General features: G+C 48.6%; 1 protein-coding gene across 1 annotated transcript in view; it reads right to left on the bottom strand.

Annotated features, from left to right (window-relative positions):
* Nucleotides 1–2,753: 2,753 nt before the first annotated feature.
* TBC1D5 (TBC1 domain family member 5) overlaps nucleotides 2,754–18,272 on the bottom strand; it is a 362,705-nt gene continuing 347,186 nt past the window's right edge. The window contains exons 22-24 of the mRNA XM_087824924.1: nucleotides 7,648–7,727; nucleotides 6,730–6,885; nucleotides 2,754–4,853 (exon numbers count right to left, since the gene is read on the bottom strand). Coding sequence (XP_087681050.1) covers nucleotides 4,551–4,853; nucleotides 6,730–6,885; nucleotides 7,648–7,727 — 539 coding nt within the window. The 3' untranslated portion in view covers nucleotides 2,754–4,550. The remainder of the gene's footprint in view (nucleotides 4,854–6,729; nucleotides 6,886–7,647; nucleotides 7,728–18,272) is intronic.

Raw genomic sequence — 18,272 nt, 5'->3', positions numbered from 1 at the left:
AAACGGGTGTGCCTCTCGGAGTGCAGAAGTTTCAGGGGGCATACAGTCCTCAGAAGGCTGAGGATGTTGCTGTGAGAGGCAAATTACACAACAAAGATGCCCAAAGCTCCTCCAACGGCACAACCAGCGTGGGTAATGCTCACTTGTAGGACCTGGCAACGTGGGCCTGGGAGCAAGAATCACGCACGGAGGGCTGGCCCTTGGTGGGACTGCTGACACTGTTCTGCTGACCACACAGGCGGGAAGGTGCCCCTCAGCACGGTCCTCTTTAGAGACTTGGGACCCACCCTGCCTGATAACCTGCACCTGTCACCCAGTTGAGGGTGAGCCAGGGATGTGGCTTCTGCCTGAAGCGCCCTGGAAGGTATGTTAGTGTGAGTTCCAGCTGAGAGAAGATGCCAGCGTGGCTGTTTACATGGAAGGACACACCAGCTGCAGAGTGGTGAAGGGCCTCGGGGGGAGGGAAGGCTGCCAGCAACGGGACTGGACCCTGCAGGGAAGCCACCCACACTGGCCTCCTCAGCCTCCAGCTGGGAGCTGCTCCCAGAGGTGTAATTCCCCGAAACTTCCCGCAGGCCGCACTGCAGCTTTCTGGGGCTTGGGGAAAGATCCTGGGTTAAGAAGTTCAGGTGGGGCAAGAGGGTGGTCCAGCAGCACTGAGGGGGTCCTCACAAGGCTTACAGGTCTTGTATGGGGTCTCTGCTCCCGGGGCTCAGTGGGGTATGCTCGTGTGTGGTCACTGGTCGGGGAAGCAGGGCCACCACCACCAGCATGAGCTATCTGAGAAGTGTGCCAGGCTCTACCTTTCCATGGCAGAACCTGTGGTTAATAAAGTCCCTCGGGGGGTGGGAGGTTGTGACTCATGGGAGGGCAAGGCCCCATTGGCTGGGCCTAGGACGGAAGCCTGTTAGGGATGGGCCCAAGCAGATTCTAAGGAGTTGCTTCCCTTCTCCACCGGAATCGTCAAGATCCCCTTCCTTTCCCTAGTCTGTCATTTATGACTTGGAGCACCCCCCCACCCCTCCTCCTGTGGCCTATTTATTAAACCTCAAGTTAGTTGGGTGTCACAGGGCAAACCTGACGTGGAGAGGAGTGCCGGGGAGGTGGCAAGCTGCCGGGCCAACCCCTACATGGCCTCTTGGACCAGCAGGCTGAGCAGAGGTGCTGCAGGGTGGGCCCCTTGGGTCAGTGCAGCCCTAGGAACAGACGACCAGGCCTCCAGGAAGCCTCTGGGGTCCATGTCCTTAGAGGGGTGGGAGTATGTGGGAGGGGCCTGCAGAGGATCTTTCGGAATTAAGCATCATCTATGACACGGTCCTGCACTTTGCCATGTGTCAGGCTCCGTTCCAAGTGCTTTAAGTGTGTTGTCCTATATAGTCCCCAGCAGAGCCTATGAAGTGATTTACTAGTAGCCCCCATTGCTGATAAAAAAACTGTGGCCCCAGAGCTTAAGCAACCCCCTGCCTTGGAGAGGGAGGGATGGCAGTTAGGGAACCACCCTGTCAGGCTCGGGTCCCACGGCCCGCCCGGCGCGGAGGTGGGGTGCCGCCCCACCCGGCTGCGCATCCACGGCCCCGCTGGGTGAGGCAGGTCAGCATCTTGGGCCCCACCCCCGCCTGGAAGAGTCAAGCTTCGAGCTCAGCTTCACATTAGTCTTTTATTATAATCGCAGCGAATGGCATGACTCTGCCAACAGCGTAAGTCATTTCTGAAGTCAGTGTGAGTTACTGCATGAAGACAGTGAGGAGGAAGCGACAGATACAAATGGCACAGCCGAGTATCCCATAAATCAAACGAACTGCGCCACTGTGAGAGAAATTATGACAACTTTTACATCAAAGTGGCTTCAAGCCCGTTTACAGGAACCTTATATTTCTTTTTAACACTATAAAAAGGGAGCTTCTGAAAGGAATACCGAGGGCGGTTTTGCCTGAGAGGGCGCCTGCTTGCCAGGTGCTGCCCACAATTCCCCCGGGCGCTGTCCCCCCCACGCCTCCCCGGGCCGCTCTGGACAGGCAGCCGGGCAGGTGCTCGTGGGGCGGGGGTGGGGGGGTGGGGGGTGGGGGAGTGGGGGGGTGGCTCCCAGGTGGCCCCGCCGAGGGGGGGAGTGAGTCCTCCCTTCACTCTTGCTCTGTACTGGCCCCTGGGGGCAGCTTCCTAAAGAAACAATGAAACAGGAACAAAAAGAATAAACTTGGGTCCACCCTGGCAGGCTACAGTCAGGAGACAACAGGACTGCCGCAGGATTTTCTGTTTGTCGCCTCGTTCTTGTTAACAGCGAGCAATCCCCCCCCCAGGAAGGATGCCCACGGTTCAACTCAGTCACAGGCAGGGAGCAGTCCCGGGGCTCGGTTTACCGTCAGTCTCCTTCGTTCTGCAGGAAACGTCAGCGGGAGGCCATCTCTGGAAGAAGAGCCCAGTTTACTTAAGTGCTGAGAGTGTTGCATGACCCCACGGCAGGCAGACAGGTAAGGCAAGGTCGCAGCGACGTCCTTTCTCTAACCGGTAACTCTCGGGTGTAACAAACATACATCATCTAGCTCGAGTCCCCAAACGGATCGGAGAGGAATGCATGAACACAGGGACACGTATAAAAATGTAGATGACAGTGAGAATTAATCTAAGCTTTACGTAAATAAAATTTAACTCCTAATAATCAAAACAAAGAGGTTTCCAATGATTACATTTGCTAAAGAAAAAATATATATTTGGGATTTTAAAATTGCGCCATTACACACAAGTACCTGATAAAGTAAAAAGGAACATAAATTCTTTAATAGCACTGTAACTAATAAAAATGCAAATGATGCTCAATTATGAGGAATAAAAACAAGTCACTTAAAAAAGACAAGACAGTAATTCAAACCGCATACCCCATAGACCTATGGGAGTTGGAGGGTGGCTATGTCTGCGGGTCCCCTTCCCCCCTGTGGGTTTCTTCCCTCTGAGGTGTGAGCAGCCTGTTGGGGGGCCACAGCAGCAGTACCCCTGAGGACCCGATTGGTTCTCCCGTGGCACCGACAGGGAAGCACAGAGTGAAGGGCCCACACTGCGTGCTGGCAGGGCAGGAGGCCTCAATGACCTTCACACCAGGAGCAGCCTAGAGCCTGTCCGAGGGCCGAATGTCTGGTGGCTGCTGTGGGGCCGGTGACACCCTACTATCGTTTCTCTGGCTTTCAGGGTAGAAGAAATGCTGAAAGGAGTGGAGGATTGTGGCTCTGCCACCAGGAGACAGCTGGTGCCATGGCCCTTCCAGTTTCTGTCCTGGAGCTCTGGCGAGGACAGCTCCATGCTTCTAGAACCTTCCTAAGCCAGGGCCTTTGAGAGAAAGTAATGACAACCCTTGCACAGCTGCAGGGCCCCTCACTGTAAGGACCTTGGGAGCTCATGAATCATCATCAAGGGGACATATACCTGTAGCAACCTCCTCAGTGAGTCACCCCAGCAGGGTGCAGAGCTGACCACTCAAGAGTCGGGCCAGAGCTAGTCCACACATCTGATAAAACTGGAGCTATCATTCATCTCACATGCCGATGTGTTAGGAGGTTTCCCTGCTGCAGTTTAAGAACTAATTGCAGAGCCAATTAGGACCGCTCAGTAGCTGACTCTCGAGTCATCACCATTTTCTTGGAGAAAGAGGGGAGGGCCTGTCATTATCATGTTTGTCTAGAGAGGAATTCATGGCCAGCAGAGGCAGGACAGAACAGGGTCTGTTCTTTCACATGTAGCTTTTCACCTGTTGCCATGAGAGCTTCCGCTCGCTGCCCAGAGGTCCCCCATCTCAGAGAAGCAGCCCAAAGAACCTGTCACCCCAGGCAAGGTCTGCGTACAGTGACCTTGTTTCCCAGCGTGAATGGTCCTAACAGGTGAAACATGATTGTTTGAGGAGGGGCAGGAATGGAAGAGCGACCTGGCCTAAGGCCTGGAAACGTACCCTTTAACAAACGAGAAAACCCAACCCACCACACCTAACTGAGGCCTAAGTTCAGACCCGTTTCTAAAGGTCATGAAACTTTCTGAGAGGTCAGCAATGGATTTTCTCCAGCCCTGGAGTCCACCAGTCCCTCCTGCTGCACTGGGCTTTGCAGTGACTTCCCGAGGGAGAAATGAAATCGGCTGAGATACAGGTTCCCAGAGAGAAGTGTTCTTGGTATCAATCAATTTTCCTATGCCTGATGCTCTGGGGGAGGAAAGATCTGAAACCAACCCTTCTTCCTTCTTCTAGATACAATGATGGAGCTGCCACACCTTAGCAGGGGAGCAGAGGACAGAGAAGTCACTCCAATGGTGGTCTGGTCTTTTCTCACGGGGTGAAACTGGGACTTAATCCAGCTCTACCTCAGAGAGAGGGCGCAGGGGTTAGGGAAGGGCTTGAAAGCCCGTCTGCATCTTGGTGACCATCAGTCTGTGCTCTGTGGCACATCTGCTTTTCTCTAAAGGGTTCTGGTGGGTGGCTCCAATGCCACATACATGCTGGGAAAGAAGCGCTGGTTTCCGAGGGTCTCCGCTGGGCCCCAAGGCTGCTGAGGGGGATGGCCTGGCCTCTGTGGTCAGATGTCCAAGGGGCTCACGATGGTGAAGCCGGAGTCCTTGCTGTTGCCGCTGCTGTCGTCGTCAGGGCTGGAGCTGGGGTTGCTGGAGGATGCTGAGGCTGGGCCCATCAGCGGGTCAGAGAAGACCAGCGGGAAGCGGGCCAGGCCCTCGCCCTTCCCAGCTGTGCTCCGGAGGGTGCGAAGAGGTTGGGCCTGGCCAGGGAAAGACGCCCTGGCACCGCCTCCTTCGTCTTCTTTGGAAACTAGGATGAAGTCCTCTGAGCTCCCTCCATCTGCGTGCCCAGGCGCTTCCGAAGGGGCCTGTGAAGTAGTCAGAAGTCAGGGATGAGAGAAGATGCCAGTAGAACAAGAGAACTGAGTGGAGGCCTGGGAGCTGGGAGCTGTTTATGTTCTATCAACATGTTAATTCTTACAAGACTGGAGAGATCACAGTAAATGGCACTATGGTGGAAGTGACGGGATCACAAATGGCACTGGGGCAGTTGGTAGAGAAAGACTGTCCCTTTCCATGCCCATTAATGTCCCTCTGTAAGGCACCTGGTCAAGGCTGTGGGGCTTGTCCCGCATGTGGGCACATGGGTGCTGGTAAGGCTGCAGGACCCCAGCCTTGACCTCCTACCTCCAAAGTGGGGATACTTCGTTCATACAACCGTTGTCCTGCACTGTAAACTGAAAACCTGCGCTGGTAACAGGTAGGTTCATATAAACATGAACACTGGGAATGGCAACCGCAAAGTATAAATTGAAGTTTTCAATTTAGCAAATTCATGAGTGTGTGTGAAAGGTCTTCTTCTGTAGTATTTTTACACATTCAACTGAAAGAATCACACTAAATTTTTCAATAAATTGTCAATTAAAAATGGTTGGGGCTCAGCAATATTTGAATAAATAAGTGATTATTGAAACATTAAACATCTGTGGAGGGAAGGAAAGGTTAGGAGGAACTAATCAAGTTAAACTTGCAATTTTAATGTGTTCATGTGGCTAAAATGCAGACTCAGAATGCTCCATGAAAGCTTCCTTTTAAAGCTGGATGAGATTAACCACACAGGGTTCTCTTCTTGAAGAGTAGTCTTAGACTAAGGCTGAAAAAAGCTCCCATTATAAAATATCATTAAAAAAATAAAAATAAAAAATAATGTACAAGCATCTGGATGCTAGTTTTTGAGAAAGTGACTTAGATGAGATTTCGCTAAAGTTCATTTTTCAAGATGAACCTTTGTAAGCCATTTGAAAAGAACATTATTGGGAATTTTCGTCCTATCAGATTGTGCACAGTGAGGCGGCAGGGTGAGTAGGAAGCTTACTGCACTGGGACAAGTTCTCCAAACATACTGTCTGGTGAGCCCTGTGCCTCAGGCAGTACTGGGCGCAGGAGGAATTTCTTAGATCTTTTCTAAGCGGAAAGTTCTGTGACTTTGTGTTAGAATAAATTATACACGATGTCGACACCTGCCCTCAGGTGTCAGCGAGTTACAGCCCACAGGCCAAATCCAACCTGTGATCTGGGTTTGCATGGCTCTCAAGCTTCGAATGGCTTGTACATTTTTAAATGGTTGTGAAGACAAACAACTAAATAAACAAACACACCAAATACAAAAACAAATATATGACAGAGGCCATATGTGGCCTGCAGATCCTAAAATACTTATTATCCGGCCCTTAACAGAAAAAGTTTGCGGACTCCCTGCCTTAGAGGACGGACATTAAGGAGAAGTCCTTCCCCACGAAGAAAAAAAGGTTCTAGCGAGTGCAACACACCAAGACGGCACGAGGAGAACACGGGTGGCACGTCTGTGCTAACAGGAAGGGAGGCATCAGCCGAGACGCCGACCAGCGACCGAGGCAGAGACCTTTCCAGCCCTCAACAGGGGGAAGGGTCGGAGGTTCGGGCCGACGCTGCTGCGTGAAGGTGTGCAGGCGGTGCACGCACAGCTCCGGGAGACACCAGTTTAATCACTATCCCTGGGGCTGGCACCCCTAGGGCACCGGAGTGTACAACCTGCACAGTTAATATAGCAGCTCAGGCCAGGCCACTTGTGGTATTTCACAGCTGAACTTCACACGTGGTCATCTAAGGTGACCTGGGCAGGGTTTTTATCATTCATAACTTTGAAGGACTTATATGACTGTGACACTGTCATCATGTGTGACACTGTCCGTGAGAGCTCTGTACCTGCTTGGTGGCCCCGGGCCCCCGGTCGCCCTGGCCCTGGCCCTGGCCCTGGCCGCTGGAGCAGTAGTGGTCATCGGCGATGGTGAGCTGCTCGTTCTCCTCGGCTTCCAGCTGGCTCTGGTTGAAACGCAGGGAACCTTTTAGAATGTCTTTGATCTATTTTCAAAGGAGAGGAAAATAAAAGAAAAAGACAAATGAGCTTGTTTTTAAAGGTTAGCTAAATCTCTGATACACTTAAACTAGTCTTGTCACTGACAATTTTTTACTATGGATATCAAGACATTACCATAAGAAAGACACAGACAAAAATCCAACTCTGCCAAAGCCACTGACTCATTAATGACTATGGAAAAGGTAAGCACCTCAATGGCCAGGTTCTCACAGGGTCAGACATGGTGTCACCTCCCTGGGGTTCACCTGAGGCAGGAAGCAGCATTTGCCTGCACACCCAGCCCAAATGTAGAGTACTGGGCTCCTGACGGGCTCTGCCCCAGCTCACAATTGAGGGCAGCCACTGTTTCATTGACATTCACACTCCATGTAGCCCTTTAAGGGTCATGTAAATGTAGCCCTTGAGGGTCTGAGGCCTGCTGCAGGTAGTGACTGACTTGTGCTCCAAAGACATTCATATTTGTGGATGTGATTGAACACGATGCTGGGCCACACAATACCAGCTTGGGGTGAGGAAGGGGCAGGGTAGGAAATGGAAAACCAGTTTGGGCTGCAGGCAGTCAGGCAGATCACCAGGAGGAGCGAGAGGCACAAGGAGATGGAGATCCAGGAGGGGCTCTGTCTGGGAGGAAGTGAGGGGCTGGGGGGATGTGGCTCAAATGTTATGGTGCTCCCCGCCCGAGGGTGCTCCCCAACAGGCACGAGAAGGGAGGCCTGTGGGACACAAGGTCGGATCAGTGGACATACCTGCTTTAATCCTGCCAGGGAAACCAGAATTTGATCTTCTTTTTCCAAATTTTCTTGTAATATCACATCTTGAATATTTACTGAAAATAGAAGAATGACATTTTATAACTAATGCTCTGAGCATAACATATCAGCTGCACACCCTAACTTCACACAAGCTTGGGATTTTTTCTGCCAAATTTCACAGCAACTATTCCCACCAAGGGTGCTCTGCCGAAGTGAGATGGGGCAGGCGCCGGGTGCAGCAGCGGGGGCCCCGAGCTCAGCATGCACAGCCTTCCCGCCAGCACTGCACAGGTACGTTCTTGTGATGACAGATGTGTCTTCACTCCCACAGAGAGACCAGGCGACTCCTGCTGACCGCTGTGTGGCGAACAGCCCAGGGCATTCAGCCACCTCCAGGAGCCCACCCAAACTAAAGTAGCCCAGGCCACCCTCAGGTCTTAATGAATCATCTCTTTTGCTGTGCTGATGATAAACACTTGTCACCATCTGACATTACTGCGTGCGTTTGCCTGTTTGTTGTCTGTCTCCCCCAATAGGATAAAGCTCCCAGCCTTAGAATAATAAATGCCTGGTGCACTCAAGTACAATGAGTATTTACTGACTAACTGAATGAATGAACAAACATGGAAAAACACTCTTGGAACTTGCACTTCAAAATACTGCTATTCTAAATATTTCCCCAAAGCATTTCCAGTAAGGGGCGAGGCAAGGACTGACACCATCGACGTGAGCTCAGCTTGACAATTTATTAGAATTTTCAGTAAGTCTGTAAACCACGCTGACAAGGCCTCTCACATACTGCAGCCGAAAAACAGCAGCTTTTATTTATTCAGAAAATGTGACTCGTTTCTGACTAACAGAAAGGCCTGCTCCAAAACAAGAAGGCACAATGAATGAGAATGGAATAGCAGATATAATTAGAGAGCAAATGTTTTTGGTTTCCTTAAAAGCCTGTAACAATTTGTTCTCTCTCAATAAAAAACACACAAAATCCACTCAACAAGACATTAACGACAACCAACTGCAGCAAATTAACAAGAAACAGTTCTGTAGGTCTTTGAGGGGATTGAAAAGGTTACTTTTGTTTTATGACTGCTGTGGTTTTCAAGGCAGAGCTCTGAGGGCGGAGGGCTGCCCGGAGCAGCAAGGTACCCCATAGTGCGGTAGCTTGGTAGGGGGTGGGTTCTGCTCATTGAGCTGAAGGTGGGACAGACTTCTCAGCTCCTGCTGTGTCATGACACAGGGTCAGCAGGGGGACAGCTCCCACACCCTGAGAGGAAGCTCAGCCAACAAACGCAGGAATACTAGGACGTCTGTAGGAAGCACAGAGGCCTTCCTGGGTCCAAGGTGCAAATGGAGGGGAGGTGTCTGCAGGCTAGACCCAGAAAATCAGGGGTCCAGGAAAAGAGGAATCTGAAAAAACAAGTGTGATGTTTGCCTGCCCCTTTGATAGTTTGCTGTGGAAGCCAAAGCGTTTGGCCAAATTGCCAAGTTCTTGTTCTCAAAGTAATGGTGGGGCTCGTGGTCAGCAGCAAGGACCAAAGGCATTTAGGGTCACAGGCTACAGCCAATAGGGAAGTCAGTGGCTCAGTGGGGACAAAGGCCCAGAAATACACAGGAACAGAGCTCTCTTTAGAGGCCAGCAAGGACCCTGAAACACTCAGAGGCCTTCCTCAAACACCAGATGTGTGAGCATCCCTGAACCTCGACACCATCCTGGCAAGAAGAGATGAGGTGGAGAAACTCTGGGTGTTTTTTCAGATGGGAGGGTTAACCTGTAAGAAAACAGTTGCCTTTAATGGCAAGTTTAAGCCTTGGACTGCCACTGGTGGGGAGGGAACTGCAGAACAAGAGCTCCACACACCTGCACTGAGGTATATAGATTTACTACAGAAGTATCAGTGTCTACCCGAGATCTTACAAAACCACGCTGGCCACGCTGCCTAAAAATCCCATGAGCCAAGCAGCCCTACCCATCCTCTCTTGGATGCCCTGTTTTGCTGTGAGCCTGCCCAGAGCTGTGTGGGGATGCTCACAGGAATAGGTTGAAAAGGGGCGAGGTGGTGAAGGCAAAAGGTATGAGTGTGCTGGGAAAATGGAACAGGCTTGTCTTTCATCACAGGCCCAAGCGGGAACAGTGCTCCATGCTCTAAAGGCCACTCTCTTGATAAGAACAGGAGCAGTCAGGTCTCTCGGGTCTAAAGAGGTGGCAGAGCTGCTAGTGGGCTATCCCACCTCTACCCTCCACCCCTTCCTCACCGACATGTCCCGGACTTTATTCAGGGCAGCGCTGTGCATACCTGCCCCTTCAGCCAAGGTTGGTCATGTGACACAACTCTGGCCATTACGGTCTAAGAGAAGTCCCTGGAAAGGTTCTTGTGGGGGGCTGACTCGGTTTGCACCTTTCCGACCTGTACTCTCCCCACTCTTGCTGCCTGAAGTGCTGGCAGAGGACCCACGAGTCATCCTACAAACATGCAGGTGAGAATCACAGCTTTGGGACTTTGGGTGTAAAGCCAGAGGAGCCTGGGGCCCTGGGTACATCCTAGAGCTGTTACACCAGCTTGGACTGCCTACCTCTGGGCTTCTTTTACTTAAGAAAAAAATAACCAACTGATTTATTTACTCTACTGGTTTTTGCATTTTTGCTATTAGCAACTATATTCGTTTCAAGGTGCTACAAACTGGGTGGTTTAAAATGACAAAAATCTATTCACAAACTTATTTGTGAAAGCTGCAAGTCCAAAGTCAAGGTGTTGGTAGGGCCACGTCCCTTGGCAGTTCCAGGGAAGCACTCTTCCTGGGCCCTTCTAGCTTCTGGAGATTGGCCTCCATCCTTGGTGCTCTTTGGCTTTGTCTCCATCACATGGGATTCTCCCTGTGTCTGTGCCCAAATTTCCCTCTTTTCATAAGGACACCAGTCATTGGATTAGGGCTACCCAAACCCAGTATGACCTCATCTCAACTAGATTACATCTAAAAAGACTCTACTTCCAAATAGGGTCCCATTCACAGGTTCCAAGTGGACATATATTTGGTGGGAACACCACTGGACTCAGTACTGCAGCCAAACTGCCTGTTGCACAGATGAAAATTACCCAGTTTCTCTAATGTAAGGGGACCGAGGTGGCCCCACCAGTCCTCTCCTGCAGGCAGAATGCTACTCAAGTTCAAGCTGGCTCCTCTGTGCAGCGTGGCTGGCCAAGGGGACACTGAGGCAGGAGGAGAGCCCAGAGCCTGGTAGCACTGGCTGTGTACCTTCACCCAGCAATTCTTGGGCCTCATTTTTTGGATGGGGTCAAAGATCACTTTTTAGAATCTCATGAAAACCAGGACCATCTCCCCTGAAAACCCACATACACATAATTTTAAGGAAAAACCTGTTATAATCAACTGAGCTAACTAGTCTCACTTCAAGAAATCGGGGGTACAGAAATCCAAATGAAAACAAAAGGGCATCTTCAGAGGCTGTTAAATGTCTTGAATGCAAGAGTTTACATTTTACTAAGCACTGTCCCTGTAAATCCGTTGCCTAACCAGTTCCACTGTACTGTGTAGTGATTTAAGGTAGCATTCATGAACATGCTATCAATATACAACCTCTCAGCAACAAATCTGCTTTAAGTGGGTTGCAGCTGCATGTAAAAACAGAACATAATGATGTCTTTTCACGCTTTAAAATATTAAAGGCAGAAATGTGAAATGTTTAAATTTCCAACGTAACGCACATTTTTCTTTATAGAGAAAAGCAGAATAAATGGTAATGGAAAGGCTCTTTCTTTTTATTTCTGTATAGCAGGAAGATTACATTCTTTATAATTTTGTTCTATTTAAGTGTTATAAATGATGGAGCATTGAAACTAAAGGGGAAAACCTTACATAACTAACCACTATTGCAGAAATCACACAAAACTCTCATTGACATGATCCCAGGGTGACTCCACTGTTTTTAATGAAATGTCGATACCACATGAATAGATCTCTCACTAAGGGTAGTGGAAATGGAGCATAGGCTACCTTACCACTTCTTAAAAACCCATGCTTTCTTCAATGCTAGAATAAAAGTGTTTCCATTTAAATGGCTGGTACAGAAGGTTAGCATAAGCCTGTATTCATTATGAGGGGTAGCGGACAGGTAACAAAAACAGAACTATCGTCTATCCATAGTGGAGGTGGACCAGGCAAGTTATCCAACCTCCTTGTGGTGCCTGATGGGTAATAACAAGACCTTCCTCACAGGACTAACTGTGAAGACTAAATACATGATGCAGCACCTTGGCCACAGCAGCAGCTCAGGACCCAGCAGCTTGCATTTGCACCTGAACACATGACCTCATCTGAGTGTCCCAACAGCCACTCTGGATTAGGACCATCCCCCTCAATCAGAAAAGGCAGCCAGGCTCAGAAACACCAGGTCTGTTATCGGAGGTCTCAGGACTGGAAGTGGTGGGGCTCGGATTCCATTCACAGTTGCCTGGATCCGGGGCCCTCCTTCCACACGGCAATGACGGAGGCGCCGGGGGTTTGAAGAGGCACAGGGTGGGGTCTTGACACTTACTCAAATGCCTTGAGATGCTAGTGCCCTTTATCTGGCGGCGGAGCTGACCTACATGAGGTTAGCCAGACACAGGAAGACCTGCATGCAAAGCAGACTGCAGTCATTTCTATCAGCCTGCGGGGCACAGCTCTGATGACCCCGTGCTGCGATCTGAGTGTCAGTAAGACGGGGATGCCTATCTCAGCGGGCGTGCTGGAGGATTAGATGAGGTAATCAAAGCGGTCGACTTCTAATGTTCTGCCTCATCATTACTATTATTGCTTAGTATTTTTTTTCCCTTCTCCAATATCTTAAATACCCAGAGAAGTGGATCCTGCTCTCTGAGCTTCTCTCGTCTCTGGCAGACATTTAGTTATCCTGATTTCTGACACCCTCAGATAAGGACTGTCCCAGGCTCTAAAGAAGAAATATGCAGGCTGTTACACAACAGAGGGCTCACATGTAGGGTTGACTGAGGTCACACGCATGCCCAGAGTGGCAGTGGTTGAAGAGGTGGCCATTAGTCAAGGAGGGGGGGACAGATCTGTCACTTGTCACTATTGACTTTGGCTGGACCATTGGGATTTCTGTTCAAGGAGTGTATCCATAGTTGTCCAGAGCTTGGGAGACGGCAGGCTTAGGAGAAGACTGTAGGCATCAAATTCATCCTTTAAATAAAGCGTGTACCTCTGTGTCCCTGCAAATGCCATCCCCCTTCTAGAAGGCCCTTCTCTTCTCCTTCTAACACCACATCCCTCCTTCTCTTCAAAGTCCTTAAAACTATATTCAAGGACCAGCTTCCTATTAACAGTCTTCCATCTGAAAGCACCTATTGTTGGAATCTCTCCAACACCTACTGCTGGACTCTCAACTTTTACTCCTGAAACTATAATTTGCAGATGAGGCTCAAAGACTAAAAGTTTCCTGAAACTGCAGTTCTACTGGCAAATCCTGGACCCAAAGTCATTTGGGTACAAATGTGGTGCCCTGCTCACTATATCTCTATGGGCCCCACCTGTCCCGCCAATGTGGCTGAGATCACTGGTGCTCTGGGGGGACCTTGGCTTGCTTCATGTGAAGATATGTGTCACTTTCGGTATTTCTGATGAGGTATATTCTCTTTCACTCTCTCTCCCTACTTTGAAGTTTTACTCACCTCTTCCTAACACACTGAGCTCAGTTTTAGATCACCAGTCTTCCACTTTGTCCTACCCCTACCTACTTCTCCCAGAACCTATTTTTAACATCAGAGAGCAGGTACTGAATAAGTACTGGATGAACATATTGGCTGAACGATCAACGTGAGGCTTTCCCAGCAGCATCAGGGTTGATTTTTGTCTTCTGAGAAACAGATATTGGTGAAATATTTCTCATATGAAGAATTAAGGGGCACTAACACCATCAACCAGATCCTGGATTGAGAAGTGAGAGGGGGAGGTGAAGGGAAACAACATCCATTAATTGTATATTAAGAGCCGAGTACTGAGTCAGGCACTTCATGCTCAGTTTTTCTCTTAAAAAGCAAAAAGCAGATTACACCGAACATCTAATCAAGGGTCCTATTTTGTATCCAGCTGCCAGAATGGCTGAAAATCCTAACCTCAGCACTGGGAAAGAAGCCTCGCTTAGGAAAATCCAGGGAGACCAGGCAACAGCGTGCATTACACGTAAGAATAGTCTTCAGGCCAACATACAGTTCTCTTAAGTAAACGGAGCGTGCTAAGCAAGAGCTCAAATCTTCACTGATCTCCGCTGTTCAGTGTTATTTCCCCAGGGTTTACCACCCTGCCAGCCAGAGAGTGACAGGGGCACGACTCCACAGGAAAATCCATCACATTTAGGACATGGCTGCCACCTTAGGGTCAGCCAGAGAAAGAGACTTTACATATATTTTTTTAAACTTAAAAGGTTCTAAGCTCCAGTAATGGTTAGATGCCTTTGCCGGAATCTGTACTTATAAAATCAAAGCAGGAACATAGTGAGGGCTTACTAACAGGAAAATCCTGGGGGTTTTGCCATCATTCCCTCTCATTGGGGAGCAGTGAGATAGGAGAGCAGTTTGGCTAAGACTGTCATAAAATTACATCATTTAGTCAAATAAGACCCTTTGAACTGGGTTTAAGCTGGATATATTTTTGTGTGTGAATTTCAGGTCATAAGTGTTCTGCTGATATAAGGATCTAATGAAAGTTAAGTGCCACTCTTCAACTGGGATTTAAAAATGGCCCCAGGCAATCAAAGTCAACCTTCTTATCTTGGCTTCTCCTCCCTCTACGCACAAGATGTTAAGCTCAGCATGAGATACTTAGGGTGGCCACAAAGTCCTTGAGCTTTCAAGCAACTGACAGGGAGCCTGTTTCCACAGAGATGGGTGGACACATCTGTCTTCACTGGAGAGGACAGGGACTGGAGGACATGAGGAGGCAGCCTGGTATGGAGGGGTGAAACAGGCCATGCGGTCAGACAGTGTGAGAAAGATGAAAAACCTGGGCTCTGGGAGAGAGCCAGAAAATGAGAGTAAAATGGTGAGAGGTGGACAGTCTGCACTGAGGTCATGTGATTAGAGTTGTGGTACCTTAGCCTAGAAATGGAGAAGACAGTGTACGGTTTGCTAAGCTTTCCTACATAGGTATAGGATTGGTACAAGGAGATGCTGACCAATTGGTCCAAGTCTTCTGATAATAAAACCGGGTGTAGGGAGACTTCAACTAGAATAGAACAAGTCCAGGTAGGGTGAAGAAAAAACTGAATTTCAGATGACTCAAGACCACATCAGAGAGCCAGGGGAGGCTGTGAGCTCTCTGCCCACGGACTTCAGCTGCACATGTGCTGTAAGTGTAGAGTTACGAATAAATACAGCAACTGAATTGTGCCCACGTAACTCTAAGTCCTCTTGCTCCTTGTGGCTTCTAGTCTGTCATAGGCCAGTGACATCAGGCCACCTGGGGGTCGTTAGAAAGGCAGACCTTCAGGCCCCACATCAGAGCCCCTGAGCCAGAATCTGCATCCTTCACAGGATCCTCAGGCGAAGGGTCTATTTCCTTCTAGAGAGGACCCTGCACCCACAATGAAATGCAGTGCTTCAGATTCTTAAAATCGTGGAAAGCTTTTATCACAGGGTGGCTGACAGGGAGAAAGCTGCCTGGTGCAAATGTCATTAGTTAACTGCCCTATTGAACATTTTCAGAGACGTCCATTGAAAGTTGTTTTTATAAACATCAGAAAATCAGACTTATAAAGTTCTTGCAGAGGCAAATAAACTAATTTTAAAAAACTGGCCTCCTCTTACAGCTAATTCTTGCATAAATATTATGACAAGTGTAAAATCAGTAATGATGTGTGCAATAAAATAGGAGATCTGGAATCCAGCTACTGATTCAACTGCGTCCTGAGAAGTATCTCCTTTGCCAAGAAGAAGCCAAGGACTGGATCCAGGTCTGGACTCCTGGCCAGCGAGCTGCATGTCGCTCACCTTCCCTGCCTTGGTTTCCTCAACAGTGAAGTAAAGAGCAGCTGAGACGGCTTGTAGGGCTCCTACATCTTCAGCATTCGAAGATCCTACTCCAGGACTCTCAGCAAGAGCATAGAAAACCTAATTTCTCCAAATTTACTGCATTTAACCCTCCCATTGTTTGTATGAACCACTAATGAAAGGGCCAAGCTGAGGAAACCAGTGTCTAAATACCAAACAAGCAATGAAATACCTCCACCGGGAGCAGGCAGGTGTGGGCATTAGAGGCCAGCGGGGTGTACAGCTCAGACTCCCTGTAAACAGCTGGCAGCTCAGCCGAGCTGCTCACGGGCGAGAGAGGTGCAGGCTGCTCACCCAGGAGCACTTGCGTGTGAAGTGCGGCAACCCTAAAAATAGCCTGAGCTGGGGGGGGGGGGTTAGTACCTACTGTCAATGGCTTTCAACTCAACTGTCAGGATGACAGGAAGGGGAGTAACTATAGTAACAGAAAAAGGAACACATAAAGAAAGTCTTCTGAAGTTGACAGGAAAAGTTTAGATTTAATAAAACACTTATTTTTAATTCCTGTCTCTAAGTCTTTGAATTCAAATAGTTCAATTCTGTGAGGGTAATAAAATTAGAATTTTGATAAAACAAATACTCTCTCAGTTTGGGGTTCCTGATTCCTAAGGCAATATTGCCAACCTGTCAATTTTATTGCCTCTGTAATTAAAGGGTGATCTGAACAAATGCCTTTATATAATTTTTAACGGAGAGGCTCTCCTCTGTATTTGTTCTATCAGCTATAAGAATGGCCTTGAGCCGTGCCTGACATTTGAGGATATTACTACACGTCCGATGAAAATGTAGCGCGCTAGGGACTCGGTGAAAACCACGAGAAGCTTCTGAGGCGGCGCTGCGGCCCACACGGGCCCGTGCACACGGAGGCGGCGGGGCCCGCGCCGGCCCGCGCCCGCCAGGCTCACTCGGGGGCTCACTCGGGGGCTCACCCGGGGGGCTCACCCGCAGGCTCACAAGCGAGCTCACTCGCAACCGCAGAATCGGCACATCCAAGCCCATGTCCCCGCGTTCCGTAAGGGACATTCCCTGCCCCAGGCAAGCCCGTCCCAGCTCTGGTCGCGGGCGGGGGTCTCGCAGGAGTCAAGGGGAGTGAGGCCAGGTCTGGTGCTGGGGCCCACTCTGGGCCGTGGCTGGTGCCGGCCTTTAAAAATATATTACCTTGGCAACAAGCTGGCAAGACAGACAACTTCACCTCCACTTTATAGGAGAGGCCTCGTCACAGTCTGGCTGAGCCGAGGGAGCTCGGTTAGAACCCGGGGTCTGTCCGATGCCGGGGAGGCCGTGCCCCTCAGATGCCACCCCAGCCTCTCTGGCAGCGCACCCTCGCCTGCAGGGTACACAGTGGCCTCCCCCGCCCGGTGTTAGTTACATGCGCTCAAGCCACCTAGATTTCCTGTGACTGTCCTGCGTTTTCTGAGCATAGACGATTAGGTCCCTTGGAAAGTCCCTTTATAGTCTCCCTTCACCCAGGAAACCACGGTTACCAGTTATTTTCACATCAAATATACACTAACCTGCCACCTGCCCTTTTCACTTATTAATATATCATGAACATCTCCTTATGCTAATAAAAAGTATTTTATTCTTTATAAAGATTGCATATCTAAATTATACTCATTCACTTTCTAATGGGTATTTCAGTTGTTCTAATTTTATAATACTTTAATAATCAGGAAAAATAGAAAACATCATAGAAAAAAGCACTAGGGTACTAAAGTAATTTTTTAAAGTAAGTACAATAAGTCAAAAAGTAAATCAAGAGCTTTGCATTCATTAATCGTGTTTTCCTAAAATTTCTGCTTAGAATCAAAACTGCCTACAACACAGGAATGCCCTCTAATAAACCAATGTTGTAATATGCAGATGAAAGGAAATGTATCTGTGGGCCCTGGGGCTGGGAATTCTTGGTACCATCCCTTAGCCCCACTTTAAAAGTGTGGTCAGGCTATTTACATGGTGAAAAGAAGTCACGGCTGTGTTGCAGGGATTCTGGCTGAAAGTGAAACACAAAAACAAATCTAGTTTTGCGGTTAGTTGAAAACTCACAGCTGGTATGGGCTTTCCTTTAATTAAAGTGTCTCCCCCTCCATGGAAAATTCTGGGGCTTAAGTAAAGCTGCTTGAAAAGCTCCTACGTGGACCAAACAACTTGGATTTTCATAACGGGATTTTCTAGAGTTTTAGTAAATCTCTCAGTCACTTCTTTGTTCTCGTACTGTGATCAAAAGCAAAATCAAGTAATGAGAAGGTCACCCATGTAGCCAGAGGAGCAAAACAAACAAAATAAAACAGAAAAAGCACATAAACCCCACAGCAAAACAAAGCTACAACAAAACCACGTGTACACACACATATGCACGCACCCTAAAAGTAAGATTAATTAGCTGAAATTAGCTATATAATCCATATAATACACATTAGTTAAATAATACATTTATATAAAAACTATCTCTTCATTATTTCTTTTTGATACACTTAAAGTGTGATGCTATGAGATTCAAGTAAACTTAGTTCTACATAAAAATGGTCATAAAGCAGCATATGAATAAAC

Source organism: Miniopterus natalensis, chromosome 15 (genome assembly GCF_054644295.1).
Source record: "Miniopterus natalensis isolate mMinNat1 chromosome 15, mMinNat1.hap1, whole genome shotgun sequence".
NCBI classification, from domain to species: domain Eukaryota; kingdom Metazoa; phylum Chordata; class Mammalia; order Chiroptera; family Miniopteridae; genus Miniopterus; species Miniopterus natalensis.
The sequence above is the reverse complement of the archived record's forward strand: the minus strand, read 5'-3'. Positions and strand labels throughout refer to the sequence as shown.